Source organism: Hippopotamus amphibius, chromosome 1 (genome assembly GCF_030028045.1).
Source record: "Hippopotamus amphibius kiboko isolate mHipAmp2 chromosome 1, mHipAmp2.hap2, whole genome shotgun sequence".
Lineage (NCBI taxonomy): Eukaryota > Metazoa > Chordata > Mammalia > Artiodactyla > Hippopotamidae > Hippopotamus > Hippopotamus amphibius.
Window position 1 is genome coordinate 128433281 of NC_080186.1, and position 27452 is coordinate 128460732.

Below are 27452 nucleotides of genomic sequence, written 5' to 3' on the forward strand. Positions count from 1 at the left end.
CACACACACACGTGCGCACGTGCATGCACGTGCCAAGACCCGATGACATCAGCTGATACAGAGACTCCAGCAGGGCCGCAGCCCCAGGCCTGCCCACCTCGGCATCTCCCCCAGCCCGGCCCAGCCCTGTCCTCATCACTCACGTGGATGCTGTTGGTGACCACATAGCCGACTGCACTGTGCTCGAAGACACTGAGGTTGTACAGGCCGCGGGGGAATGTGGGCCTGTGGTCATTAACGTCTCTAAGATGGATGGTCACCAAGGCAACGGAGGAGTTTCCGCTGACTGAGTCAGTGGCCACGACCTGAGACAGAGGAAGAGGCAGGGGCGTTGGGACTGGAGCAACCCATGGCCCGCTCTCCCTGGTGCTCCAGAGCACCCCTCACCTGCACCAGCATCACCGTCTGCATCTCGTAGTCCACCAGCGACGGTGCTCTCACCAGAACCTGCACGTCCACTGAACCCGCCGCCCGCTGCGGGGAGACGCTGAAGGCTTTGACATCAGGGCCCTCCAGGGACAGCAGGAAGGTGCCGTTGCTGCCCTGCAGAGGTGGGCTGTATAGTAGGGACCCCACTCCTGCAACGTACCCACTTGCATCTTTCTCCCCATCCCTGGCCACAGGCCCCAGGAGGGTAGACTGGTCACTAGTCCCTGTAAATGTGGGCTCATCAGAAGAAGACTTCCCTGAGGCACTGTGGGCCCCAGCTTGGGCTGCAGAGCCTGGACACACCCCTCACTCCCTCTGTCTTCCGTACGAGCCACCGTGCCCCGTCCTCCACCACCCACACCAACACGAAACACCATCGATGTCCAACGTTGCCCCTTTACCCATACGCCTCTGCTCCACACCCCTCCACGCCACACCCCTCCACGCCACACCCCTCCGCTCCACACCCCTTCCGCTCAAGGCCAACCACCATCTCAACACACCCACCCATCCACCACCACCCAACATCACCCTCCACTCAACACTTTGTACCAACTCATTATCCCCAAATACTCCCGAACACCACCATAGTTACTGAGCACTCAGTACTGCCCCATCACCCACCATCCAACATCTCCCTCCACCTAAGAAGACCCTCCAACTTGACACCCACTCGGACCACACTGCGCTCAACACCTCCCCCAAGATCCAGCACTACCCCAGCACCCCCCAACTTCCCCATCCACCCAGCACCAACTTCTACTCAACACCCACCAAAATTACATCCCACCCAACATTACCCAGCACCCAGGACCAACCTCCACTCGACGCTGCCTTTCTGTTCCCCACCGCCCAGCACCGCCCTGAACACGAGACGACCCATCAGCTCAACATCACTCAGCAGTTCCAAAGGTCACCCAACAACTCCGATTTTCACCACCGCCCATGGTCAGCACCACTGCTGCCCCCCACTGCCCCATCGAGCACCGTGTACTTCCCTCTGCTGGTCACCCACCACTCCCCCCCTCCAAAGCGATCTCCCACCATCACTTCCACCCACGCCGCCCCTGGTCTGGATGCCCTTGCCTTGTCCGGGTCGTAGACCACCATGGTGAGGTCATCGATGGGGATGCGTGTGGAGGCGTGCTCGTCCACATAGCCGGTGAAGTTGACTTGAGCCTCTTCGGGGGTGAAGGTGCAGGTCGGGAGGCTGCAGTTGTAAAACTCAGGTTTGTGGTCATTGACGTCTGTCACTCTCAGCGTGACCCATATGCTCACCTTGGCCTCCTGCCCGTAGATGTTGGGGTGCATCTCGGTGGCCTGAGAGCAGAGCAGAGGCCAGAAGGCAGAGGTCAGAGAGCCAGAATTCAGAGAGAGCTGAGATCAAAGGTCAGAGTTTAGAGGGTGGGGGTGCAAAGCGGGCAGTGGCCCTCTCACTCACCGTGACCTGCACCTGCACCTCCTCATCCTCCTCCAGCAGCTGCTCTCTGTCCAGGGAACCGTTGACCCTGATCACCCCGTCCGGCCCAATGTCAAACCAGCCGGGCCTTGTGGAGTCTGGGAAGAGGCAGCAGGAGCAGCTGCTTCCAGTGGCTCTGACGGAGCCCCCACCACCCCTTCCCTTGCCCCAGCCCCAGCCTGGGGACACCCCATTCTCACCGGAGATGCTGTAGATCACCGGGTCATTGATGCCTCTGTCGCCATCCACGGCCTCCACCTTCAGAACCGAGGTTCCCTGCAAGAAGGCACAGTCAGTGGCCAGACCCTTTCCCCACCTCTCATCTCCACCCAGACCCGCCAGGTCCCCGGCACACCTGGGATGCATCCTCAGCCACAGAGGCCGAGTAAAACTCCCTGACAAACTGGGGGTCCAGGTCCGGCTGGTCAATCACAGAGATGGACACGAAGACAGGCGAGGAGCACTGGACGACGATGCTGTTGTTGTACGGGCCGCCTGAGTCCTGCCGGGAGACGGGTCTCCGTGAACCTGGGGCCTCGGGTCCCGACGCCCCCGGCCCCGCATGCACCCCCACTCACACAGGCCTTCAGCTCCAGCTGATAGAAGGCACTCTTGCTGTTGTAGCTGAGGCTGCCATTGAGGATGATGGAGCCATTGGGCAGGATCTCAAAGAGATACTCGCTGCCGTCCGTGACAGGGATGACCTGAGGCAGAGCACAGTCAGGCCAGGCTCCCCGGGGCTGCCCTGCCCCCAGGACCTGCTCTGAGAGCCCTGGGGTTGAATCCCGGCTCTGCTCTCGACCTCACCAGGTCACATAACCTCTCTGAGCCTCGGTTTCCGCCTCTGGGAAGTGGGCTTGATATTGCCTCAGTGGGAGGAAAGCCAGATCAGGTGAGCTAAGGTAGGTGCCAGGCACACAGTGGGCACTTGATGACGGGGGCCGTGGCTAGCAAAGGTGTCTTCATGAGAACTGGGGTCACACCCTCCATGGTCTGTGTGACTTTGGACAAGACCCTGGACTTCCCTGAGCCTTGACTTCCTCTTCTCTGAAGCCTGGAGTGCCTCAGCCACCAGATGGTGTGATGCGAACCCGGCAAAGACCCAGACAGTGCCCCAGGCGAGAGGGCGGGGAGGAGGCTCTGGTCTGCAGCAGGCACCCTCTTTAGGCAGCTGGGCCAAGTGAGGTCCATAGGGGACCAGAGGAAGGCGTGGGGACCAGGGCTGGGCCATCGCAGAGCCCCTGGTCTGCGAGGTCCCTGCAGGTTGTGTGGGAGATGCTGCCCCCTGGTGGCTATGAGGAGAGGTGGGGCCCACACTCCCATGTGGACCCGCACACACTTACCTTCTCTATGGAGTACACCACGGCGCCCCCGGACCCCGTGTCTTTGTCTGTGGCCAGCACAGAGAACACCAGGGAGCCAACTGGCAGGGTCTGTAACAAGGGTTTTGTCACCTCTGAGCTCCAACCGTCTCCTCCACGCTCGAGCACATCGCGCCCCCTCCCAGAGTTTCAGTGCCCCCAACTGGACCACGGGGATAATGATAGACCCTCCAGAACCTGAAACCCAGCATTCTACAGATGTCCCCCTTCCTTCCCACCTGGGCTGGGCCTCTGGGGGCATCTGGATGGAGGCAGGGAGCAGAGCTCCCCCTTCTCCTCTCCCACACAGCCTCCCCGCTACCTGGGCAGGCTTCTGGTTTGCAGAGCCCCTCAGGACCAGCATGAGTGATCATTCCAGAACTCAGGTTGTGCCACTCCCCTGCTTAAACATCCCTGTGGGTTCTCTATAGCCTCCAGCAATAGGTTCCAGACAGCACCCTGCAAGCTGGAAAGTTCTTTTGGGAGGCTTTCGCCTCCAGGACCTGTCTACACCCTCACTATTTCCACATGGTAGCCAAATAGATCTTTGAAAATCCTGAACCAGACCACATTCACTCTCGGGCTCAAAACCCACATGTGGTTCCTCCATTCCGCCCTGAATACGGTCCAGAATGCCTCCAAGGCCCTCCAGGGGCAGGCCACTGCCCACCTCTCTGACCGCACCTCCTCCTCACCCTCTACCCTCCATCCACGCCAGTTTCCTGGCCATGCCTACGACACTCCAGGCTGATCCCCACCTCAGAGCCTTTGCAGCTGCTGTTCCTGCCTGGAATATCCTTTTCCTGGAGTGGCCCATGCGGGCTCCTCGACATTTAGTTCTGCTCAGATGTCCCCTACCCAGAGAAGCCTTTCCTGACTGGCTCAACCTAAAGCAGCCCCCCTCCCCAGTCATGTTTTATGCTATACACAGAGCTCAACGCCATCTGAAACAATCCTGTCTGTTTACTGTTTTGTTGTCTGTGCCCTTCACTACAACGTGAGCTACTGAGGATGGCGACCAAGTCTGTCTTCACCTGATATCCTCAGCACCAAGGACAGTGCCAGACAGGCAGTAGGCGCTCAGTCAGAGCCTGTCCAAGGGTTATCTGAACCTCATCAGCTTCCTGTTTGGCCTGGGGGAGGGGGACCCACACCTCTCAGGGATTTGAAGCCACGTGGTAATGAAGATTCGGGAGTGATGGTGTGTTTACTGCCCGGGGGCCACTGGGAAACCTCCTCCCTGCCCATGCAGTTCAAGTGCACCTACTCCCTTTGCTAGCGGGGAAGGCCCATGATACAGACCTTGACAATCAGAGCATTCCATACCCCTCAACTGATGGGCATGTGACCCAAAATGGGTCAATGAGAGTCAGCCCTGGTGGTTTGGCTGGGACCATTGAGAAAGAGACAGTCTGTGTTGCAATTGCAAAGCTGGTGGGATGTGAGCCTGGAGCTGCTAGGGGACACTTTCATCACCATAAAGGAGAACTGCTCCCCCCACTCCAGGATGGAGGCTACAAGAGAAGCAGAGCTGAGAGGTGGAAAGAAATCTCTTCTTGATGACATAGCTTGAGTCCCTAGATCCAGCCATTCCTGAAGTCAGATATACTGTTAAATTTTTCAGATATATGAGGAAATCAATTCCTCCCCCCCCCCACCTCTGACTGTCATAAGAATTCCAATCCAGTCTGATGGAGTGTAAAATGTTGCTGTAACTACTGTACATGGGGTAACATGCAACCCCCTGAATTTGCTTCCTGCAGCTGCCCTTTCTAGGAGGTGCTCTTCCCAATCTTGGATGCCCTGCTGGCTGTCTTTGGTCCTTCCCACTCTAAGCAGACTTATGGGATGCCTGCATCCTACACACACACCCCATTAAGGCAGATGTTACCTCGCTGATGCTGGTAGAAAAGTCTGTGTTCTGGAAAACGGGTGCATTGTCATTTCTGTCCTCCACGATCACCTGCATTTCCTTGTGCACCTGCAAGTGAGAAAGCCCAGGTGAGCCCAGAAAACATGGGAGCTTGAGAAAACGAAGTCCGAAGCATCTGGACAGGAGTGCAAATTGGCATAGCCTCTCAGGGGAACAATCAGGCAGTGTCTGGGGTGACTTTTTGCTTGATACCATTTCAAACGCCAGAAAAGTTGCAAGTACAGTACAAGAACTCCTGATAACCTTCACCCAGATTTACCCCTTATTTAATTTTTCTCTCCACATGTTTGCTGAACCATTGGAGAGCATGTTGTGGAAATCATTAGGTAATTAAAAAATATATAAAATGTCCTATTATAAGAATGTTACTTTTAGCTTTGTTAGCCATAACGTAAAGCTATGAACAACCTAACTATTGTGGAGACCAGCTAAGCACCACGGTACTTCCCCACACTGGGCTATAGACATACAGGAAACGGGAGAGACTCGTGTGCAGACACAGAAGGGGCTACAAAGCTGATTGTTGTTTTGTTTTGTTTTTTGGTCGCACCCCGCGGCATGCAAATTTCCCGACCAGGGATTGAACCTAGGCCCCCCTATAGTGGAGGCACAGAGTCTTAACCACTGGACCACCAGTGGACAAGGCAGTTCAAGACCATACATGCAGAAGGATCCCATTTGGATTTCAGAAAACACACCAAAAACTACAATTTTTCTTTCGCGGATGCATATATGCAAGTCAATGCTTAGCGAGGGATAGGAAAGAACACTGTGATGGCGGACTCTTCAGGTGGGAGTGGGCTGGGACGGGCTGCCCAAGGGGACTTGAGGTTCATCGGCATTTTTTAAATGTTTACAGAAAGAAAGTATTTATGAATATCCAAGTCATTAAAATGATTTTTTTCATGGATGGGGCTTGAGGAATAGGTTATAAAGACAAAACCCCCAACTTTCACAGACACAGGACACAGCTGCATAAGCGTGCTACTGAGAGACACAAACATTGAGACCAACCCACCATTCAAAGGCATTGAAAATGATGACCTCAGTGGAGAGAGGGTAAGGAGGTATTTGGCACTTTTTAAAATTAATATATTAATATAAATTAATAACATTAAGTAATGATATATGATAGATATCCAAAATAGATACACTAAAGATAAACCATATGTTTATATAATTAAAATAAATTAATAAGAAATACTAAAATCTTGGTTAATATTGTAGGACAAAAATGGACAAATATAATTTTGATAAAAATAAATATTCATTTTTTGTCAGCTGGGGCTCGCTCTACGTCTTTGAGATGGGGGACACCGTGAGCAGTGGGCCCTCAGTCCCCTCTCTCGGACCCCTGGACCACCGTTCCCTCCCCACGTCTGACTCACTGGGTTGTTGTGACCGTCGTTCACAGAGATGTCGATGGCGAACCAGTAGAGTGTCTGCAGTGGGCAGAGAGAAGGGGACCAAGGTGAGCCCTGCTCGGGTGCCCACCAGGGCCCTCGCTGCCTCCCCAACCCCTCAGGAGGCCTTCCCAGGTTGCTTCCCTTTACCTCATAGTCCAGAAGGTTGGCCAGCTTCACTTCCCCAGTATTTGGGGTGACACTAAAGAAGTAGGCATTGGAGCCACTAATCCCATAGGTCAGAGGGTCCTGGTCCTGGTCCTGAGCTACCAACCAGAAGGCCTCTGCACCTGGAGACAGGACAGGGAATGCCCACGGTCCATGGCCACCTAGTTCAATGCTGGTCTGGCCAAGCTGCCCACGAGGCCCACAAGAAGGTTTAACCTCTTTTAAAATTAGACGGGCCAAGACATCGAAATGACTTAAACGTCTATCAGTGAATGAATGGACAAAGAAGCTGTGGTAGGGCTTCCCTGGTGGCGCAGTGGTTAAGAATCCACCTGCCAATGCAGGTTTGAGCCCTGGGCCGGGTAGATCCCCCATGCCGCGGGGCAACTAAGCCCGTGAGCCACAACTCTTGAGACCATGTGCCACAGCTACTGAAGCCCGCATGACTAGAGCCCGTGCTCCGCAGCAAGAGGAGCCACTGCAATGAGAAGCCTGCGCACCACCACCAAGAGTAGCCCCCATTCGCCACAACTAGAGAAAGCCCGTGCGCAGCAATGAAGACCAATGCAGCCAATAAAAAAAAATTAAATAAATAAATAAATTTATTAAAAAAAAATGTGGTACACATATACAATGGAATCTTTTCAGCCATAAAAAAAAGAATGAAATCTTGCCATTTGCAACAACATGAATGGACCTAGAGGGCATTCTGCTGAGAGAAATAAGTCAGAGAAAGATAAATACTGTATGATCTCACATATATGTGACATCTAAAAAAAAAAAACCAAGCTCATAGATACAGAGAAGACTGGTGGTTGCCAGAGGTGGGGTGGGGGGCCTGCGAAATGGGCGAAGAGGGTCAAAAGCTACAAAGTTCCAGTTATAAAGTAAATAAGTCCCAGGGATCTAATGTACAGCATGGTGACTATAGTTAATAATACTGTGTTGCATATTTGAAAGTTGCTTAAGAGAGTAGGTCTTAAAAGTTCTCATCCCAGGGGAAAAAAATCAGTAACTATGTGTGGTAACATGTTAATTAGACTTATTGTGGTGATCATTTTGAAATATATACACATTAATCATTGTGTTGTACGCCTGAAACTAATATAATGTATGTCAATTATACCCCATTTTTTAATGGTAAAAAAAATCAGAAGGAAAAATGATTATAATCTAGCCCTCAGGATATTTGTCTTTATGCCAATGCAGTATATTAAAGTATATTTTTAATATATTTCTCTGAAGGGAGAGGCCCACAAAAGCAAAAGTGCCAGAACAGTGACGTGGCGGTGGGGCCCGGGACCCAGCCTGGGGGTCTCAAGAGAATCAGCCCACGCCCTCTTGCCCACCACAGCCCTTCAGGAACAGTCTGGGCGCACACCTGGAGTCTGCTCTTCTTTGACCAAACAGTCCTGGCTCCTCCAGAAACTCTTTGGAAAGCTTGGTCCCTTCCCACCCAGGGCCCCTCCTCCAGGGAGACCACTGGGCTAGAGAGACGTTAGTGTCTCCATTATGTTTCCTCTGTTGTGAGACGCGCTATCAATTTAATGACTGCTGGGGTGGGAGTGGGGAGTCTCTCTGTGTTAAGTGACTACCTCAAATAAAAGACACACCCTGATTCAGAAATGTCAACGTGTAAACTGATATGGCCTTTATACCCAAGGAAATATGGGGGGGGTGAGTGGGTGGGTGTAAATCCTTCTCTGTACACGTGTCCATGGACACAGAAAGATGGATCAGGGAGGAAATGCTTTTTTAAAACTCTGTCCAAAAAAGAATTAATTGTGACAGATGAATCAGTAAGATCTATAGAAACAAAAGAGGTATATTAGGTTTCTGTCACTACATTCGAATTTAATATTTAAAATACGATGTATTTTAAAAAGTCTGCCTAACAAAACTAAACTATTGTACAACGTTAGTGTCAGGAAAACAGGTCCTCTGCGGGAGAGAAAGGACGGGGAGTGACAAGAAGGAGAGAGGGGGGTGGGGGAATTGGCAGGGTCCTATTTCCTGGTGGTTACTTGTACAATGTTCCCTGTACATATACAATACTTCAAAATAAAAGGTCTAAATAATATTTTTAAAAACGTGACTAAAAATGCTTTCTCATCCCAAGAGAGCCATAGAATTTATCTCAGAAAGGGAGAAATTGTTCTTTGGTTTAAGAAAGCCCAGAGAGGAGCCCTGAGGTTGTAAAAGAAAAGACCCTCATGGTCTGGCTGAGATCAGACCTGACATTAAAGGGTTACCCAAGAGAATGGAGATCTTGAGGACATTTGTTTGGAGGTGTGTTGGCGTGTGTGTGTGTGTGTGTGTGTGTGTGTGTGTGTGTGTGTGTGTGTTTATCCATGACCAAACAGCTATGAAAATATATGTAAATTATTATTAATGCGTATGTACTACTTCTCTGTTGTATTCATAGATATCAAATAGTTTGACCTCAGCCCATCTTCCAGGGAGCATTGTGCCATCTCAGAGTATAATGAGACTATCACCTCCCACATCCTGGGCTCCAAACCTTTATTAATATAACCCTTAAGAGACTTTGCTGTCCTGACAACCACATCCAAATAGATGTGGCCTTCGTGGCTGCAAAGCCCATCGCCCACCCTTTCTTCATGTACCCAGACCTGGGCTTCTGGATCCCAAGGCAGATTTCACCTTCTTTGATGCAGTCTGTTGCTTCATCTAGCAGATTTAGATTTCCGGGGTCCCAATTCTGACACTGAAACAGACTGTTAATTGTCCCCCGATATTCACAAATCCCTTTTTTCTCAGACTAATAGAACCCCAGATTTTGAGCTGGGCACATGGCTAAATAAAACAAAGACCTCATTTTCCCAGTTCCCTTGCAGCTAGGGCATGTGGCTAAGTTCTGGTCAATGAGAGGTGAGCAGAAGTAACGTGTATAAAATCTGGAGCCCTGTCCTTATGAGAAAGAAATGAGGCCTCTTGTCCCTTTCCTCCCCCAACCTCTCGCTGGAAAGGGTGCGACACAAGCCATCTGGAACCGCGTGGATGAGGGCCATGCCCTAGGGGAGACAGAACCTGGAAATGGAAGGAGGATCCCTGACTCCAGAAGCACAGAGCACGGAATAGTCTGATGGAACAGAGCCTCCGACAGCCCTGGGCTTGCTGCTCTAGATGACTATGTAAGAGAATAATAAACCCTGAGCTTGTTTACACCTCTGTTATTTGGGGTCTGTTATGTACTGCTGACCCTATATCCCAATGAATACAGTCATCTATCGTTTCAGCTTCTTCAACCCCCATCCTGCCTGCTGGGAAGTTGGCATCCAATCCCTGTGGCTTCATGCAAAACAATGTTTCATGAACGTCATTCACTCTTGTGCACTGCCAAGATCTTTACCACACCCATGTCTCGTTATTTATGACCCTCCTTTTAACTGACTGACTATTTCAGGTGAATACATTTATTTTAAAAGCAAACTAGGTTGTTGCTGTACATGGAAAATCCATCTCACTTGCCATAAATGAAAGGTAACTCTACCAACGAAGACAACAAAAGCAAAGTAAAGGTATCAGCTTCTGGTGGGATGCGTATGTGAAGGGCTCTGAGCCTAAAGCCTCCTCTCTCTCTACTTGAGGGGGAAAAAAAAAAAGCAAGGGATGGAGGGAGATGAGCATGTGAGAAAGGTAGAAGAAAAATAATGATACCAAATGGATACTTTCTCCCTGAGGAAGTCAGAAAGACTGAAAGAGATGGGAAATGGGAGGAATGTTCTTTTGGGGTGAGTCTTAATTATTTGATGCTGTGTGAGGGCCTTTGACTAAAAGCTGGAAACAAGAAAACAATCAGACTCCCTTCAAGCCACCTTTGTCCCATGACGAGCCGCAGGGATGGGGACCAAGCCCACAGGGGAGCCCCCGGGGCCCTCCTGTCGGTAAGGGTTTGGCACAGTCTGGGCACAGGGACATTTACTCACCCACTGGTAGGTCCTCGGGCAGGCTCACTGCCGACATGTTGGGCAGGAACGTCGGGGCCACATTGGCTGCCACTGTAGGGACACAGAGCGCGGGAGCATCTGGACACCTCTGTAAAGACTGACCCCCACCTACCCCCATGGGAGCCCACACCAGTCCCACTGGCCAACTTTCAGCCCAGCTCACTCTCCTGGACCTGGATTTCTCTCCAGGCCTCCCCAGGCAGCCAAGCATGGGTGAGGCAGGAGGAGCTGGGTGTTCGCTGATGAAGCAGCATCCCATGCTTCTGGAGGGTTCTGCTGAAGATCCCCAGGTTCATGCTGCCCTGGTTGGGGAGGGGAGGTACCCACCAGACACCACGAGGGCAGGAAGCAAAAGGCAGGACAGCCCTGGCCACACCATCACGTCTGGAGGGACCTGGGGGAAGAGGTGTCAGGGAAAGGGCACCTGAACCCAGGCCTCCCTCCTTGGTGGACCCCTATCTGTCTGTTCTGACCCCAGCCCACTCGCCACCATCACACAAGGCTCTCCCCCAGGCCCCTGTCAAATTCTGCTCATTTGCCAGATGTTCCAGGGAGGGGCAGGGTAGCTGAGGCTGGTCTAGAGCTCCAGCCTGAGACTGACCCTGAACTTGACCCCAGAGTTCAGTGCCCACTGTGTAGCAGGCATGGATCCAAATATATAACATGCATAATCTCATTATTCCTATAACGACAGGGTGGCAGCTAAGGGACTTGCCTGCCACCATACAGTCACGCTCTAAAAACATATCTTCTGGATTCCACAATTCACTCCCTTAACCACGGCACAAACCTGCCTGTTTGAAGTCCAAGCTAATAGCATCTTTCAAAATCATGGGCCTGGAGAGGGACTGTGACCTGACCAGGACCATCCAGAGCCTCTGTGGGTGGGCAGGGTCCTTGGTCCCACTTGCTGACACAATTAATAACTGCTTTTGCATCCTTTCTCAAAGTGTATTCCATGGAACCCCAGCCCTGTAAGATGCCCCATAGTAGAAGGGTTCCCTGGTCAAGTCAGTTTGGGAAGGGCTCTGTGCTTCTCTTGTTGATGGAGAGTTGGGAGGGGACACTTAGAAAACCTTGCCCAGCCCAGTCTTCTTGGTCCTCTTATGCTACAAGTTGTCCTTCATCCGGGAAAAAAGGGACTTTGATTCACTGTCATCGAGAGACACCTGAACCCCCAAGGCTCTTTCATCCCAAAAGACAATTGATGCCAAAGCAAGAGGGAGAGCAGGATAAGTTTCACAAATATTTCTTGCTCTCTCTCAAGAAATTGTGTTGCACGCTTGCCTCTGTGTAATCATTCCATAACACAGGCCTTTTTACTGCACACTCTTTTGTACCTTTTGGATTTTGTGCTAAGTGAATATAGTAACTTTTCCAAAAGTAAATTAAAGCTATAAAGCACACAAAGGAACACAGTTGCTTCCAAGCACCCTCACCGGGTCCCGGGCAGCTCCCACTCCTGCCCCAGTGCAGCTGAGGCAAGTGGCCGTTTTCCAGAGGAGCCCGGCTCCAAAGCTATGGGAGGGACTTCCAGAGCTGAACCTTGACCATGAAACACATCAGAAACCAGAACTCCTCTCCCTCCCACCACCTACCCCTCCTCCTGAGTTCCCGCCTCCGGGACCACATACTTCCCCTGTCACACTTGACTCCCCCTCTCCCGAATGCCCTACATCCAATCCAGTTCCTGCACCTCTTAGATGACTTCTCTCCCAGCTCGGCCTTCCTCAAGGTCTCCTCCCTTTCTGTCTCTAATCCAGTCCTCTCAACCAAAATTATCCTTCCTTACCCCTCTAATCACCTCCCTCCCCAGCTCCAAACTTTTCAATGGCTCCGCATTGCCAAACCGCATACAAAGGCTTTGCACAGACCCTCCACGCCCTGAGCACCTCTGCCCCTCCCCAGCTTCCTCTCTAATCACACCCTGCTTCCCTCCCTCACACCTGCCACTCCCACAGATCCACTCGTTTTCCCTCATTTTGCATATGCATTTCCCTCTTTCTGGAATGCCCTTCCCTGCCTTGGTGCCTGATGAGCAGCTCCAAGGTCACCTTCTCTCCAGACACTCCTTCAATGTTCCCTCAGGAGGAGCTGACTCGTGCGCCAGCCTGGAGACCTCACCGGACGCTGCTCGGATTCTAGCCTAACCTCTGTAGCTCTCAGGGCCTATTACCTCTTTGCAGATCAGCCTCTCCCTCCAGACCAGGAGAGATGGGAGGGCAAGGTCCAGGTCTGATCTATGTGACCCCAGGACCGAGCCCAGGGCAAGCTCAGGGGTCATTTCTGAAATGAATGAATGAGCATGCCAGTGAATCACTGTAACCCCGGTGGCCTGATGTGGAACGCCTGAGAGATGGGACAGAGTGTGAGGTATAAGCATATGGGCTAGAGAGCCTGGGTGCCAATCCAATGTAACCTTGGGCAAGTAACTTAACCTCTCTGGGCCTCAGTTCCCCCATCTGTAAATTGGGAATAATAGCAGCACCTACACTACAGGGTCTGCGTGAGGCTTACACACTGTCTGGCTCAAAGTAAGTGAGCAAAAAATGTCAGCAGTTATCATCATGGAGGAAATAAAAGTCTGTCTTCTGCCCCCTTCATCTCTGGGATCCCCATATTCTACCCTGGCCAGCCTTGGTCACCTCACAGGTCCCTCCCGGTCAATGTCCTGTAGATAGCCAGATGGGCCCTGGCTCCAATCTGGCTACCATCCTCTGAGCTTGGCTTGCCTCCACCTGCCCTGAAGTTCCAGCCTTAGCCTCCCCCTTTAACTCAGAGTTGTCTTTGCCCTACTTTGCCCAGATCTGCTGGGGCATCAAGAAGGTGGGTCATTTCAAATATCTGCTGACATTTTCTGAGCATCTACTATGTGCTGAGTACCGCGATTTATCCATTCATTCCCCTAACAAATACTTATTGGATGTCCTTGATCCACTATGTGCCAGACCTTGTTCCCAGCACTGGGGATACAATGGTGGGTGTAACAGTCAAGGTGCTGCCTTCACCAAGCTCATGCTTAGTGAATGAGATAGACTCTAAACAAGCAAGGAGGAGCTTTGCTAGTGGCGCAGGGGTTAAGAATCCACCTGGGCTTCCTAGGTGGCGCAGTGGTTGAGAATCTGCTTGCCAATGCAGGGGACATGGGTTCGATCCCTGCTCCAGGAAGATCCCACATGCCACGGGGCAACTAAGCCCATGAGCCACAACTATTGAGCCCAAGTGCTGCAACTACTGAAGCCCACACACCCAGTGCTCTGCAACAGGAGAAGCCACGGCAATGAGGATCCTGTGCACCGCAACAAAGAGTAGCCCCCACTCGCCACAACTAGAGAAAGCCCATGGGCAGCAACGGAGACCCAACACAGCCAAAAACAAACAAACAAACAAACAAACAAGCAAGGAAAGTACTAATTGTTTACGGCATTAAGTGCTCTGAAGGAAGAGAATGTGGGCATTGTGAGAGTATAGTAAAGGGACATTACTTTAGGCAATCTGGCAGGTAAAGAGGGCTGCAGATTTTTTAATACTCCTCCCAGCAAGAGATGAGAATTGCTCCCCTTGAATCTGGTGCATTTATCATGCTTTTATTTTATTTTATTTTATTTTATTTTTTTATTATTTTTTTGGGGGTACACCAAGTTCAATCATCTGTTTTTATACACATATCCCCATATTCCCTCCCTCCCTCGACTTCCCCCCACCCTCCCGGTCCCAGTCCTCTAAGGCATCATCCATCCTCGAGTTGAACTTCCTTTGTTATACAGCAACTTCCCACTGGCTATTTTACAGTTGGTAGTATATATATGTCTATGCTACTCTCTCCCTTCTATCATGCTTTTATTTTCTGTATTTTATGGTGCTTTGACATTTTGGAGGCCTTGCTGGTCTTGGAGAGGCTGCCCATCTCAGGGCTAGCTAATTCCTAGAGATAACAAATGACTTGCCTGCAAACACTCCTGTCACATATAAAACAAGCAATTCAAAGCCTGTACTCCCAACTGCCACGTTTATCAGCTCTCACACACCAAGCCAATATTCCTGCTGCCTTAAATCTCCCCAGCACCAGGTACTGGATGACTAAGGATGACTCCTATAACCTACCAAAATTAGTCAAACTATACAATCCTAAGCTTGCTCAGCTGCTTAACCTGAAGCTTCCTTCCCACATTCCCTCCCATGGAAAATGCAGTAAGGGCTCTGGGCCCTGCCTTCCCCTGCTCCTTCTGCCCCCTGACTAAACCTGGTGCTTCCCCATGTGGCCCTGCATGGTGTGGCATGCCCCCTCCTCCAGGGAACTGTGAGTAATACCATCTTCTTTCAATGCCTTTAGCCTCTCCAGGTCATCACTCAGTCATCTGCATAAATTAAAAATCCCAGGGAGTTCCCTGGAAGCCCAGTGGTTAGGACTCTGTGCTTTGGCTGCCAAGGCCCTGGGTTCAATCCCTGGTCAGGGAACTAAGATCCCACAAGCTGTGCAGCACAGCCAAAAAAAAAAAAATCCCAGAAGGATATACAATGGAGAAAAGACGGTCTCTTCAATAACTGGTGCTGGGAAAATTGGACAGCTACACGTAAAGAATGAAATTGGAAAATTTTCTCATATCATATACAAAAGTAAACTCAAAATGGATTCAAGACCTAAATGTAAGACTGGAAACCATAAGCCTCCTAGTAGAAAACAGGCAGAAGACTCTTTGACATAAATTGTAGCAATATTTTTTTGACCTGTCTCCTAAAGCAAAAGAAATAAAAGCAAAAATGAACAAATGGAACCTAATTAAACTTAAAAGCTTTTGTACAGCAAAGGAAACCATCGACAAAACGAAAAGACAACCTGCGGAATAGGAGAAAATATTTGCGAATGATGCGACCGACGAGGGCTTCATATCCAAAATACAAAAACAGTTCATGTAACTCAACATCAAAATAAACAAATAAATAAACAACCTGATTAAAAAATGGGCAGAAGACATCAATAGATATTTTTCCAAAGAAGACATACAGATGGCCAAGAGACACAAGAAAAAGTGCTCACTGCTGAGCATCATCAGAGAAATGCAAATTAAAGCCACACTGAGATCTCACCTCACACCTGTCAGAATGGCCATCATCACAAAGAACACGAATAACAGATGTTGAGGATGTGGAGAAAAGGGAACCGTCATACGCTATTGGTGGGAGTGTAAATTGATACAGCCGCTATGAAAACAGCATGGAGGTTTCTCAAAAAACTAAAAACAGAACTAACATAGGATCCAGCAATTCCACTCCTGAGTATGAATCTGAAAAAAATAGATACTAATTCAAAAAGATAAATGCACCCCAATGTTCACAGCAATTGCCAAGACCTGGAAGCAACCTAAGTGTCCATCAGCAGATGACTGGATAAAGATATGGCATGTGTGTGTGTATATACAACAACAGAATGCTACTCAGCCATAGAAAAGAATGAAAGTTTGCCACTTGCAACAACACAGATGGACTCGGAGGGTATTATACTAAGTGAAATAAGTCATACCGTATGATACCATTTATGTGTAGAATCTAAAAAATAAAACAAACTAGTAAATATCACAAAAAAGAAACAGAGAGAGATATAGACAACAAACTAGTGGTTACCAGTGGGAGCCAGGAAGAGAGGGGCAAGATGGGGTAGGGGATTAAGCACAAACTACTAAGTATAAAATAAAAAGCTAAAAAAGATATATTGAGTCGAGGGAGGGAGGGGATATGGGGACATGTGTATGAATACAGATGATTGACCTTGGTGTACCTCAAAAACTGGTACAAGAGTGTAAAGCAATTATATTCCAATAAAAAATAAATTAAAAATTAAAAAAATTAAAAAACATTAAAAGAAAAGATACATTGTACAACACAGGGAATATAGCCAACATTTTATAATAATTAGAAATGGATTATAACCTTTAAAGATTGTGAATCACTATGTTGTACACCTGAAACTTATATAATATCGTAATCAACTATGCCTCCATAAAAAAATAAAATAAATGAAAATCCCATAGGTTTTACAATTAAGACATCTCTGACTGATGGAACATGGCACCAGAGATGCTGTGCCAGTTTCCAGGTCCTGGCCTCACGATGTTGGGAATTTCCCCTTCCTGCCTCTTGGAACACTCACTCCTGGGACTCAGCAGTCTTGCTATAAGGAAGCCCAAGCAGCTCCTTGAAGAGGTTCACGTGGAGAGGAACCGAAGCCCCTGGCCCACAGCCCGGGCGAGCTCCCAGTCGACAGGGAACACCCACCTACGTAAGATGGCCATGGTTGTGAGCCATCCCAAAGTGGCCCCTCTGCCTCCGGAGGAGCCATCCTGCTGAGCCCCGCCCAAATGGCAGATTTCTCAGCGTCATCGATGACCGTGGGTGCTGTTTGCCTGTGCGCCTTGGCGTGGTTTGTTCTGCAGGAGCGGATGATGGGGACACATAGGGAGGAGCCTCTGAGGGGGTCAAATGTCAGCAGAGATCGGAGGGGTGAGAAGAGGTGTCGTGTGAGGCGTGGCGGAGGGAGCTTCCTGTTAAACATGGACAATTTGACGCTGATCTCCACTTCCTCCCTCTTGAAACCCCGCTAAAATGACGGTAAAGATTTTAGAATTGGAGTAAACTGAAGACAGATGAGCACCTTGTCAAGCTAATGATAGCTGACGCTGGAGTACGGAGGAGGGTAAAGAGCAGCCTCAGGAAGCAAGCTCAGGACCCCCACCAGCCTGAAGGACGGAGGGCCTAGGCCCCTCGGAAAGCAAAGGTGTGGGGTGGCCTGGAGGCAGGAAACTGGCTGAAGGTTTACACGAGAAGCAATTGGACTCCAGGTACAACTTCCTGATCCCCACCCTAGAGCACAGGGAGGCTGCTTCCTGGGGAGGTTGAATCAGAGAGATCCGGACTCGGGGACACTGGGCCCGGTGGAGGTGGGGGCACCACAGCAAGGCAGGGGTTAAGTGAGAAACTACACCCTAGATGTTGACACTCTCAGCCGCTCTTCCCCAGTCCATTCCAAGAGCCACTGCCTGATGATATGAACCCTCCCTCAAGAACCAGAAATAAAAATCAGAGAAAGCTGACCCACCTAAGAGAAAACCCCCACAGATTCTGAAATGCGGGGGCCTCCATTGGATCACTCTACGATGTGGCCTCTGGGAAACAAGCCCCACCCACAAGGCCCCAGTCAGCTTTTGGGAGCCTCCTTCTTAGGGCCAGCCAGGGATCACCAGGTGTCAAAGGGAAGACAGAGGCAACGGCATACCGGAGCTGTACTGGAAACTGCCAGGGTTTCAGGAATTTAGCACACTGGTTGCCATTATGTCGGCAGCTTGAAATCAGCCAGGATGGAAGTATTTACACCATGGAAATAGGCAAACACATCACATCATGGAAATCTGCACACCAGTGACAGACACTGAAAAACCAAACCAAATCAAACAAAAACACGGAAAGAAGCAACTCAGAGGCTGGTTTTTGTTCTAAACCTTGTAGTATTTTTCGGAATGTTTACAGTAAATACCCATGTTCCTTTGAGAGAGCGAGCACAGTTATAGAGCTCTTCCAGGTTGTACGGACAATACAAGAGATGTCCCTGGGTCAGGTAAGAACCAGGTGTGGAAGCAGGGCTGTGTGGCTGGAGCGCAGGGACAGAGGGGAGAGGGGTGGGAGATGAGGTTGGAGAAGTAGGCAGGGGCCAGATCACGCTGGGTCCTGTAAGACGTGGTGAGGCTGGTTTGTTTTATTCTAAGAAAAACAGAAGGCCATTTCAGGGTTTTGAGCAGGGGAGTGACAGGGATTTCTTTACTTTTCTAAAAGATCTTTCCAGCTGCTGTGTGCCAGTGGCTGAGCTGGCGGCAGCAGGGCTGGAGAGAAGAGGCGAGAGTAGAGATATATTTTGGAGGCAGGATGTTTGGAATGCACATAATTTAATCTCCTTTTACAGGCAGGGAAACTGGGGCTCAGACTGGTCCGCTGAGGATCTCACAACTAGAAGCAAGTGGGATTCAGACACAGATCTCCAAGCTCAAGGCCCTGGTCTCCCCCCGTGCACAGAGGGAAGGGTTTAGCCCTCACCTTCCCCCGGGACCCCAGCAGGAGAGGAAAACTCCAGTTCAGCTGTGGACTCAAAATCTTTAAAACATTTGCCCTCTTTGACCCAGTAATCTAACTAACCTAAAATAAACTTTTTGCAGAAAGTTGTTCATCACAAATGATTATTTCTAATCTTGGAAAATGGAAGTAACCTAAACATGAAACACAAGTGAATGGTTAAAAAAATGTGGTCAAGCCCTTGGCAGAATGTTTGGATGCCGTTAGACATCACAGTGATGAACAGCGAGAGCTGCCCCATAAGGAACACGTACCAGACCCTGGGCCGGGCACTGTTTAACTCATAAGAGCACTTCAGGGTAGAAGCCATTACACCCACTTTACAGATGGGGAAACTAAGGCTCAGAGAGGTGAAGAGCCTTGCTTGAGTTTACAGAGCTGGGAAGCTGCAGAACCTCGCTGGGCAATTCACTGCCCTTCCCTGAGCCTGTTTCCTCCTGTGTAGGATGGGAGTGGTATCTCCAATAAGGGATCAGTTGTGGGGGAGGGGGGGCGGGGGCGGTGAATGAGAACAGAATGTACCAGCTCAGTGCCTGGCACAGTAGGTGGTCAGAAAATGCACATCCCTTCCTTCTGCATCTTGTGGGGCCATCGTCACCTTATGACGGCTACTCCCAGTGCAGTCACCACGGAAACTGCTCCCTAACCCCCGGGAAGGAAGAGAGGGCTGTCCACCCCTTTAGGCCTGAGTCCCAGGGAAGCTCAGGCCCCTGCTCAACACCCCCTGCCCGCGGGGCAGGGCCGGATGCCACCCCTCTGCTCCTCCCCCGGTCCAGTGCTCTTCCTCCCTGCCTTGCCTCGGCCCTGGGTTTCAAGCAAGCTTGCCTCCCTGTCACAGAAACTTCTATAAACACACACTCATTTGATCCTAATGAGGCCAAAGTTCTACAGTCAGAGAGTCATCCTCTGGATTCGGTCACCTGAGAAAAATGCGCAGAGCCCGTGTGAGCCGGGGAGGGCACAGGCTGAACCTGCCCCACAAGTGAGCCTTCCCGCGTCACCAGTTGCGGCCACTCCCAAGCTCAAACTAGCCATTGCTCCCACTGGCTGCGGAACCCACTTCCTGTCCCTCCGCCCAGCTGCTGGGTCTCTTCCCACACGAGCCATGCTCCCCGTCCTATGGCCCAGGGGCACTGAGCGGTCCAGTTCTCAGTACACACTCTGTTTTCCTGCCTCCATACATTTGCATATGCCCTCTCCTCGGCCCAGGACACCTTCCCTAGTCCTCTGCATACAGGCAAATTCTCTCTGTCCTCCAAGGCCAGGTCAGGTGTAGAGCCACGTTCAGGCCTTGGCAGCCCCTCCACTGGCCCCTGAGCTCCTGGTAGGCCAGCAGGGGCAAAGGACAGAGCAAGCACCAGTGAACAGGAAGTGAGTGGAGTAAAGCAGATAACCACCGAGGACCTACTGTACAGCACAGGGAACTCTCCTCAATATTCTGTAATAACCTATAAGGGAAAAGAATCTGAAGAAGCATATATATGTAACTGAATCACTTTGCTGTACACCTGAAACTAACATTGAAAATACTATTAAATTTAAAGAAAAGAAAAAAGAAGGAGAAGAAGTGAATGGAATTGCCCATGGGCTGGACTGGGGAGGGGACCCGACAGGCCTCCGATGCACTAGGCAGCCCCAGGCCGAGGCTTGGGAGGGAAGGAGGCACGGCCTTCTCCAGGGCCCAGTCCCTGCGCAGCTGAGCCCTGGGGCTCTGCTTTGCTCCTCTCGGCCTCTCAGTTTGTCTTCTGAAAAATGACACTATCTACATTCTAGAAATTACAGCTTCTTCTCCCCCAACCCTCCTCCCCTAAGCTCTCTCTACCCCTCGCCTTCCCCTACCCTCAAAAAAAGCTTGGGGAAGGGTCAAAAAGGATGCAGGGAAAAAAAGAAAGGATGCAAAGGTGAATTAGAGTGGCTCTGGTCCCCATCCCATGAGACATGCAGGCCCTTGGACCTATCCCGTTGGGAGGGGCATTCCCACCCCCTGCGGCAGCCCATGGCTCGAGACTGTCTAGAACTTGGAGGCGCTGAGCGTGTGGACCCCAGGACTGCCCGGGGCCTCCAGGAGGGTCGGAGAGGGAGGTGGCCCTCCTTATCCATGGCGCCCCCACAGGCAGGCTCAGCCACCAGGCACACTGCCACCCCCAACTGACCGCATACTCTCACTTCTACTTTCTCGCCTTCTTGTTTACTTATCACAGTTGTTTCCCAGCTGTAGGAACTATCATTCCAGGGTCCAGGTGAGGAAACTGGGCTCAGAGAAGCTCAGAGAAGCATGCCCCAGAGGAAGGGGCAGAGCGATAGACCCAGGCCCGCTCCCAAAGCAGGAGCCCCTGGGCAAGCCTTGGTCTGGGCTCCACTTGATGCCACCAGGGACCCTCCAGCCCCAGCTCCAGGCTGCTTCCCTGGCAAACAGATATGGAGTCAAATAGCCCTGGGTTTGGGTTGCCGCATTTCACTTACCCCAGGCAAGCCCTTATCCTCCTGGCCTCAGTTTCCCTCCTGACAAATCGGATATGGATAAGAGCCAGAGTCCACACGCTGCTCACGGCCTGTTTCCATCAGCTGGATCTCAGTGTTCCTCGGGCCCCTGCTTTGTGCCTGCCCCAATCCAGCAGTCCCTGCCTCAGGGAAGAGGCCCAGGCTGGCCCAGCTCTCAGCCCAGTCTCCACCTGGTACCCCAGGGCAAAGAGATGTGTCGGGGCCTGGAATGGGCCAGAGCTGGGGGCCACCTGTAGTGAGTCCCTTGGACACTCTAGTCTGGCTGAGGAGGCACAGGACCTCATTACTGACCACAGGCCGAGCTCCTGGGGGCTCTCCAGCTTCCTTCCTGTCCTATTACCATCTCCATTCTACAGATGAGGAAACTGAGGCCCAGAAGAGTTATGGAGCCCACCCAAAGTCAGGATGGAGCTGGGATCTGAACCCAAGCAGCTGGAGGTGGAGCCCAGTCCTTTCTCCCTGAGCTCTGCGGCCCCCTGGCTCAGCCACCTCATCTTCACCCCCTCAGGCTGCCTGTGAAAGGGGCCGGGGCATGTGAACTCATTTCTCTAGGGGACCTGCCTCCCTTCTGTCCTGAGAAGAAACCTCATTGGATCCAAATCACCCACGGCTTTGGAAGGAGCCATCAGAACCCTGGGAACAGGTATTAGTAGCCCCGCGCTGCAGAAGACCCTGAGGCCTTGTGGCCAGGCTGGGACTCCCTCCAGGTGCGCCCACCCCAGCCCCAGCGCTTGCCCCCCTCTCCCGGGATCGCCCACCCAGCTGCGGGGGAGACCCCCCAAGCAGGCTGTGGCCCCAATGACCCCACTCAGTCCCTACCCCTGGCCAGGAGACCCCACGCCCCTGCTGCAGAGGAGCGGGGCGATCCCTACCTGTGCCCCGGAAGGGGCCCCGGAGGCAGACGATGGGCGCCGTGGCACAGGTGGGCACCGTCTGGGGCCTGCAGTGGTGCGGCCGGCAGACTTTGGCACCATCTCCACCTCCCCTGAGCAATCATTAACCCTGAGAGAGACCACACCTCCTGGGATAGGAAAGACTCCTCAGGAGGCCAGGACCACAGCTGAGGAGAGGGTAGGAGGGCAGGACCGAGGCAACGGCCCCTGCGCTCCCAGGCCCGGAAGCCTAGGCCACAGGAGCCCGGGTCTGGCAGAGCCGAGCCCAGAGGATGTGGGAACCAGGCCCAGCCCTGCAACAGGTGGGAGGCGGGCAAGGTGACATCTGGGCCCTCCATCCCCTCCCGGCCGCAAGTCCTCAGTGGCAGTGGACCTGTAAGGAAGGTGAGAAAGGAAATAGGTCAGGGGAGGGAGCTGGTAAAAGTGTAATAACCAAACATGAGGTCTTCACGGAGGAGTGAAGGCAACCTTGATTGTTCCCCTCCATTGAGGCCCTCAGAAGGCATCTACCCTCCCCCAGGGCTCACCACCCCCAAGCTGGCTTTAAATATCTCCCAGCACCCACCGCCTCCCTGCAGAGGCTGAACCCCCGACTCCTCCTCCAGCCTCACAGCCCCAAGCATCCCTGTGTTGACACAGGAGAAAGGGGATCTCGAGTTCTTGGGGCTGGGAGGCCTGGGGAAGTCACCGTCCCTCTGTGAGCCACGCTGCCTGCATCTGGACCAGGGGGCACAGGGTAATCCCATGCCAGGGCCCTGTGAGGGTGGCCAGGGAGACACCCAGCCAAGGACAGGCACTTAGTGAGGTCTGAAGCAACCAAAAGAGATCATGAGATGCAAATATGCTCTCAGCTCTAGGGAAGTCCTGGGGGAGGATGTCCTTGTGCCTCCTGAGTGGAGTTGGAATCAGCATTTATTGAGCACCTGTGATGTGATCTCCATCATGGTCTCTCTGATGCCTGATATCACCCAGAGGAGGCAGGTTCCACTATAGTCATGCCTACGCCACAGAGAAGGGTCATGGGGGCTCAGAGAGGGGAGGTGACCATAGGCCAGGGACCAACTCTGACCATAGCACCAAGGCCCTGTGATGAGGGAAGAGTCCTCCTCGCTCGCCTCAGCCCTCCCCACTTCTCCTCGTCCAGGGGGGCCTCCTCTACACTTCCCCCAGCCCACCCCCTCTTCCAGCTACCCAGTAGCTCTCCCTGCTTCCCTGGTAACAACACCCAGTTTTCCTTTGGAGAACCTCTGCACCCCAACCTCCCCTTACCCCTTGAGGGGCATGTGATGAGGCCTGGCCAGTCTGGCACAGCACCCACCCTGGCCAGAGCTGCTGGTTCAGGTTTGGGCATGCGATCAAAGCTGGGTCAGTTAGGACCAGTGGGACTCAAATAAAGGACTTTTGTTGGAACTGTTGGGAATGAGAACCTCATTCCTCCCTGCTGGGATGTCCAAGTTGTGAGAAAGTGACTCCCAACAGCTGTCTGTCTCACTACTATGAGGGAAAAGTCTACAGAGAAATAATCCAAGACTGAGTAAAGCAGAGCTAAGAAATGGAGACACATGGATTCCTCATAATTTTGTGTGAGCCCCTAGATGTAGCCATACCTGAAGCCATCACCACCAGACTCTTCAGTTATTGAATCAATACATTTGGGGTTTGTTTGTTTGTTTGTTTGCTATATCTGGTTGAATTAGTCCATCCTGACTACAATGCCCCTCAAGGCAGGAAGTTCCGCATCCCTATACTACCCCACCCAGACGCTAAGGAAAGGGCACAGACAGAGTTAAGGTAAAAGAGGCCAGAGCTTGAGCTTGGCTTGGCCATCTCCCTGTTAAGCCTCCTGGAGCCCCCACTTCTCCCTGTAGCCTGATATTAGACATCCACATTCATAACTTGGAGAAAATAATATTACTTACTTCCTAGGATTCTTGTGAGGATAAAACCAGATCACTGGACTTCCTAGGTGGCGCAGTGGGTAAGAATCCACCTGCCAATGCAGGGGACACGGGTTTGATCCCTGCCCTAGGAAGATACCACATGCCGTGAAGCAACCAAGCCCGTGCGCCACAACTATTGAGCCTGTGCTCTAGAGCCCGTGAGCCACAACTATTGAGCCCATGTGCCGCAACTACTGAAGCCCACGCACCTAGAGCCCGTGCTCTGCAACAAGAGAAGCCACTGCAATGAGAAGCCCGCACACCACAAGGAAGAGTAGCCCCCACTCACTGCAACTAGAGAAAACCCGTGTGCAGCAACGAAGACCCAACACAGCCAATAAAATAAACAAACAAACAAACAAACAAATAAATAAATAAATTTATTTCAAAATAAACCAGATCACTAACATACTGTTCCTGGTGTGGGGCCTGGCACATAGCAGGGACCCACCCACCAACGATTTGTGCTCCCAAGGCATTGAGACCATAGCTTGCTAAGGACACATGCCCACTGTCTTGTTGTCATCCTGGGTGGCCCTCTCCTCGTGGGCAGTTGCCACACCTCACTTACACGCAATAGATACATGTATCAGGTAGTTACGGTATGCCAGGCACTTTAATAGAATGTTTGTTCCCTAAACCCCCAATTTTAAAACAGATTATAAAAACATATATGCTGCGTGTCGACCCCTGTTCATGGCGGCATTATTCACAATAGCTAAAATGTGGAAGCAACCCAAGTGTCCATTGACAGATGGATGGACAAGCAAAAAAGTGGTCTATACGTACAATGGAATATTAGTAGCCTTGAAAAGGAAGAGAATTTTGACACATGCTATGATATAAATGAAACTTGTTATGCTAAGTTGAAACAAGCCAGTCACAAAAGACAAAGACTGACTTCACTTACGGGAGCTACTTAGAGTAGTCAAAATCATAGACAGAAAGGAGAACGGTAGCTACCAGGGGCTGGGAGAGGGAAGAATGGGGAGTAATTGTGTAAGGAGTACAGTGTTTCAGTTTTGCAAGGTGAAATGAGTTCTGGAGATGGATGGCAGTGATGTTTGTACAGCAATATGAGTGTACTTAATGCCACTGAACTGTACATTTGAAAATGGTCAAGATGGTAAATTTTATGTTATATATTTTACCACAATTTTTAAAAATTGGAAAAATTATGTGCTACAACAAGGTTAAAAAGTGAAGAAACCTAGATGAAGGGAAAACAAACGAGAAAAATGAGGAGAATTTAGGCCTGAGTAGCGTCCATAAGATACTTAAATATTTGCCTTGACGTTATGGATAAATGTCAGAGGTGGGTCATGAATTGGGTTCTGAGCTTCCCATCAGGCAAGGCAAAGAGGGAAATAGGATCTGGGATCCATTAAGTCCAGCATCCATGCAACACACAGAGAGAGAGAGAGAGAGAGAGAGAAAGGAAGCTCGAGCCAGGATCTGGGAGCTATGGTACAATTCCCAATACCTAAGAGTTGTTTCCTCTTGTATGTCTCCAAGGAAAGGATGCTGCAGGAGGCTGAATGGCACTTGACACAACTATTATAAAGTAGCTGAATGGGCCTTGTTCTCCGCCTTTCTGTTTTTCTTTCTGCAGACGCCGCCCTGCTCTCCTCAGCCTCCGGCCTGCCATCTCCTTGAGACCTAACACCATGCCTTCAATTAAGTTGCAGAGTTCTGATGGAGAGATATTCGACGTTGATGTTGAAATTGCAAAACAATCTGTGACTATCAAGACCATGTTGGAAGATTTGGGAATGGATGATGAAGGAGATGATGATCCAGTCCCCTTGCCAAATGTTAATGCAGCAATATTAAAAAAGGTCATTCAGTGGGGCACCCAACACGAGGATGATCCTCCTCCTCCTGAGGATGATGAGAACAAAGAAAAGCGAACAGATGATATCCCTGTTTGGGATCAAGAATTCCTGAAAGTTGACCAAGGAACACTTTTCGAGCTTATATTGGCTGCAAACGACTTAGACATCAAAGGTTTGCTTGATGTTACCTGCAAGACTGTTGCCAATATGATCAAGGGGAAAACTCCTGAGGAGATTCGAAAGACATTCAATATCAAAAATGATTTTACTGAAGAAGAGGAAGCCCAGGTACGCAAAGAGAACCAGTGGTGTGAGGAGAAGTGAAATTTTGTGTCTGAGACACTGTAAGGATTGTTCCAAATACTAGTTGCACTGCTTTGTTTATAATTGTTAATATTAGAAAAACAGTCAACAAATGCAGCAGCAAATCAGTTGTATTAGCAGAATGTTGTCCTCATTGCATGTGTAGTTTCAGTACAGATTCCAAACTTATGGCTCCATTTCTTCTAGTATGATCAAAAGTTCTTTTTTCTTTGCTCTGAATAAAATTGAACTGTGGGTTCTCTATAGAAAGTGGCATTTTGGGCGTTCCCTCTTTTTGTAAAGCAATTTCTGCCTAGTTTGCTGTCCAGTTAACTTTAGTGACTTTTAAAAGTTGGCCCTGTAAATAAAGCAACTTGCAAAAATTTTTCTGAAATAGAATTAACAATGTACTATCTTTATTCATGAGTTGGAAACTAGAGGAAGGCTACTTGAGGTAAATGTTATCAGAGTGGGGTTATCAGAATGTCTTCCAGCTTCCTGGAGTCAAGGAGTGCCACTGGTATTAATTAGCCTGTATGTAGCAGGGCTCCCTTAATTGTATCTGTTTTTGCATTTTTAATCCTCTCAGCTTTGAATATGTTGACTAGAGGCTCAGTTACCTACTCAGTTTGTGGTTTGGGAGAAAATATAATTAGACAGTTTGCTGGCTTTTCAGTTAAGACAGTTAACCCATGTGGTGTGTCATCTTTTTATAATCAGTAATCCCATGTGGGGAAAACTATTCACACTACTTGCATGTAAAAAAATAATTTAACCTTTAATGTTAAAATGTGTGTCATAGCCCAGAAAGCATCCTTCATAAATGCAAGATACTTTCAATAAAAAGTAAGTTACATTAAAAAAATAAAAATAAAAAATAAAGTAGCTGTTAAGAGATCAGGTTTAGGGTCAGGGCTGGGTTCAGCTGTAGTGAGGAAAGTTACAGAATCTCTCTACGTCTCAATTTCCTCATCTGTAAATTATGGGTAATGTATGAAACCTACCTCAGAAGGTGGTGGTAAGGATGAAATGAAGTCAGGCACTTAAAGTCCCGAGCACCGTGACCAACACAGAGTGAAGGCTCACGGAATGTTAGCTTTGTAGTGGTGTGGCGGGATCACTGGTGGCCTAACTGGT

General features: G+C 50.3%; 2 protein-coding genes across 2 annotated transcripts in view; one reads left to right on the top strand and one right to left on the bottom strand.

Moving 5' to 3' along the window:
• Nucleotides 1-11103, bottom strand: part of CDHR2 (cadherin related family member 2) — a 25822-nt gene extending 14719 nt beyond the window's left edge. Inside the window, exons 1-13 of the mRNA XM_057728458.1 lie at nucleotides 11052-11103; nucleotides 10704-10775; nucleotides 6736-6875; nucleotides 6571-6624; nucleotides 5141-5230; nucleotides 3232-3321; nucleotides 2467-2592; nucleotides 2244-2390; nucleotides 2089-2164; nucleotides 1871-1986; nucleotides 1516-1749; nucleotides 388-543; nucleotides 144-305 (exon numbers count right to left, since the gene is read on the bottom strand). Of these exons, the coding sequence (XP_057584441.1) occupies nucleotides 144-305; nucleotides 388-543; nucleotides 1516-1749; nucleotides 1871-1986; nucleotides 2089-2164; nucleotides 2244-2390; nucleotides 2467-2592; nucleotides 3232-3321; nucleotides 5141-5230; nucleotides 6571-6624; nucleotides 6736-6875; nucleotides 10704-10775; nucleotides 11052-11103 (1515 nt within the window). The remainder of the gene's footprint in view (nucleotides 1-143; nucleotides 306-387; nucleotides 544-1515; nucleotides 1750-1870; nucleotides 1987-2088; nucleotides 2165-2243; nucleotides 2391-2466; nucleotides 2593-3231; nucleotides 3322-5140; nucleotides 5231-6570; nucleotides 6625-6735; nucleotides 6876-10703; nucleotides 10776-11051) is intronic.
• A 14647-nt stretch (nucleotides 11104-25750) lies between these two features.
• On the top strand, nucleotides 25751-26344 carry LOC130860269 (S-phase kinase-associated protein 1-like). Its single transcript, XM_057748220.1, has one exon. It carries the CDS (start codon nucleotides 25845-25847, stop codon nucleotides 26334-26336), a length of 492 nt encoding a protein of 163 aa, XP_057604203.1. The 5' UTR covers nucleotides 25751-25844; the 3' UTR covers nucleotides 26337-26344.
• The last annotated feature ends 1108 nt before the right edge of the window (nucleotides 26345-27452 follow it).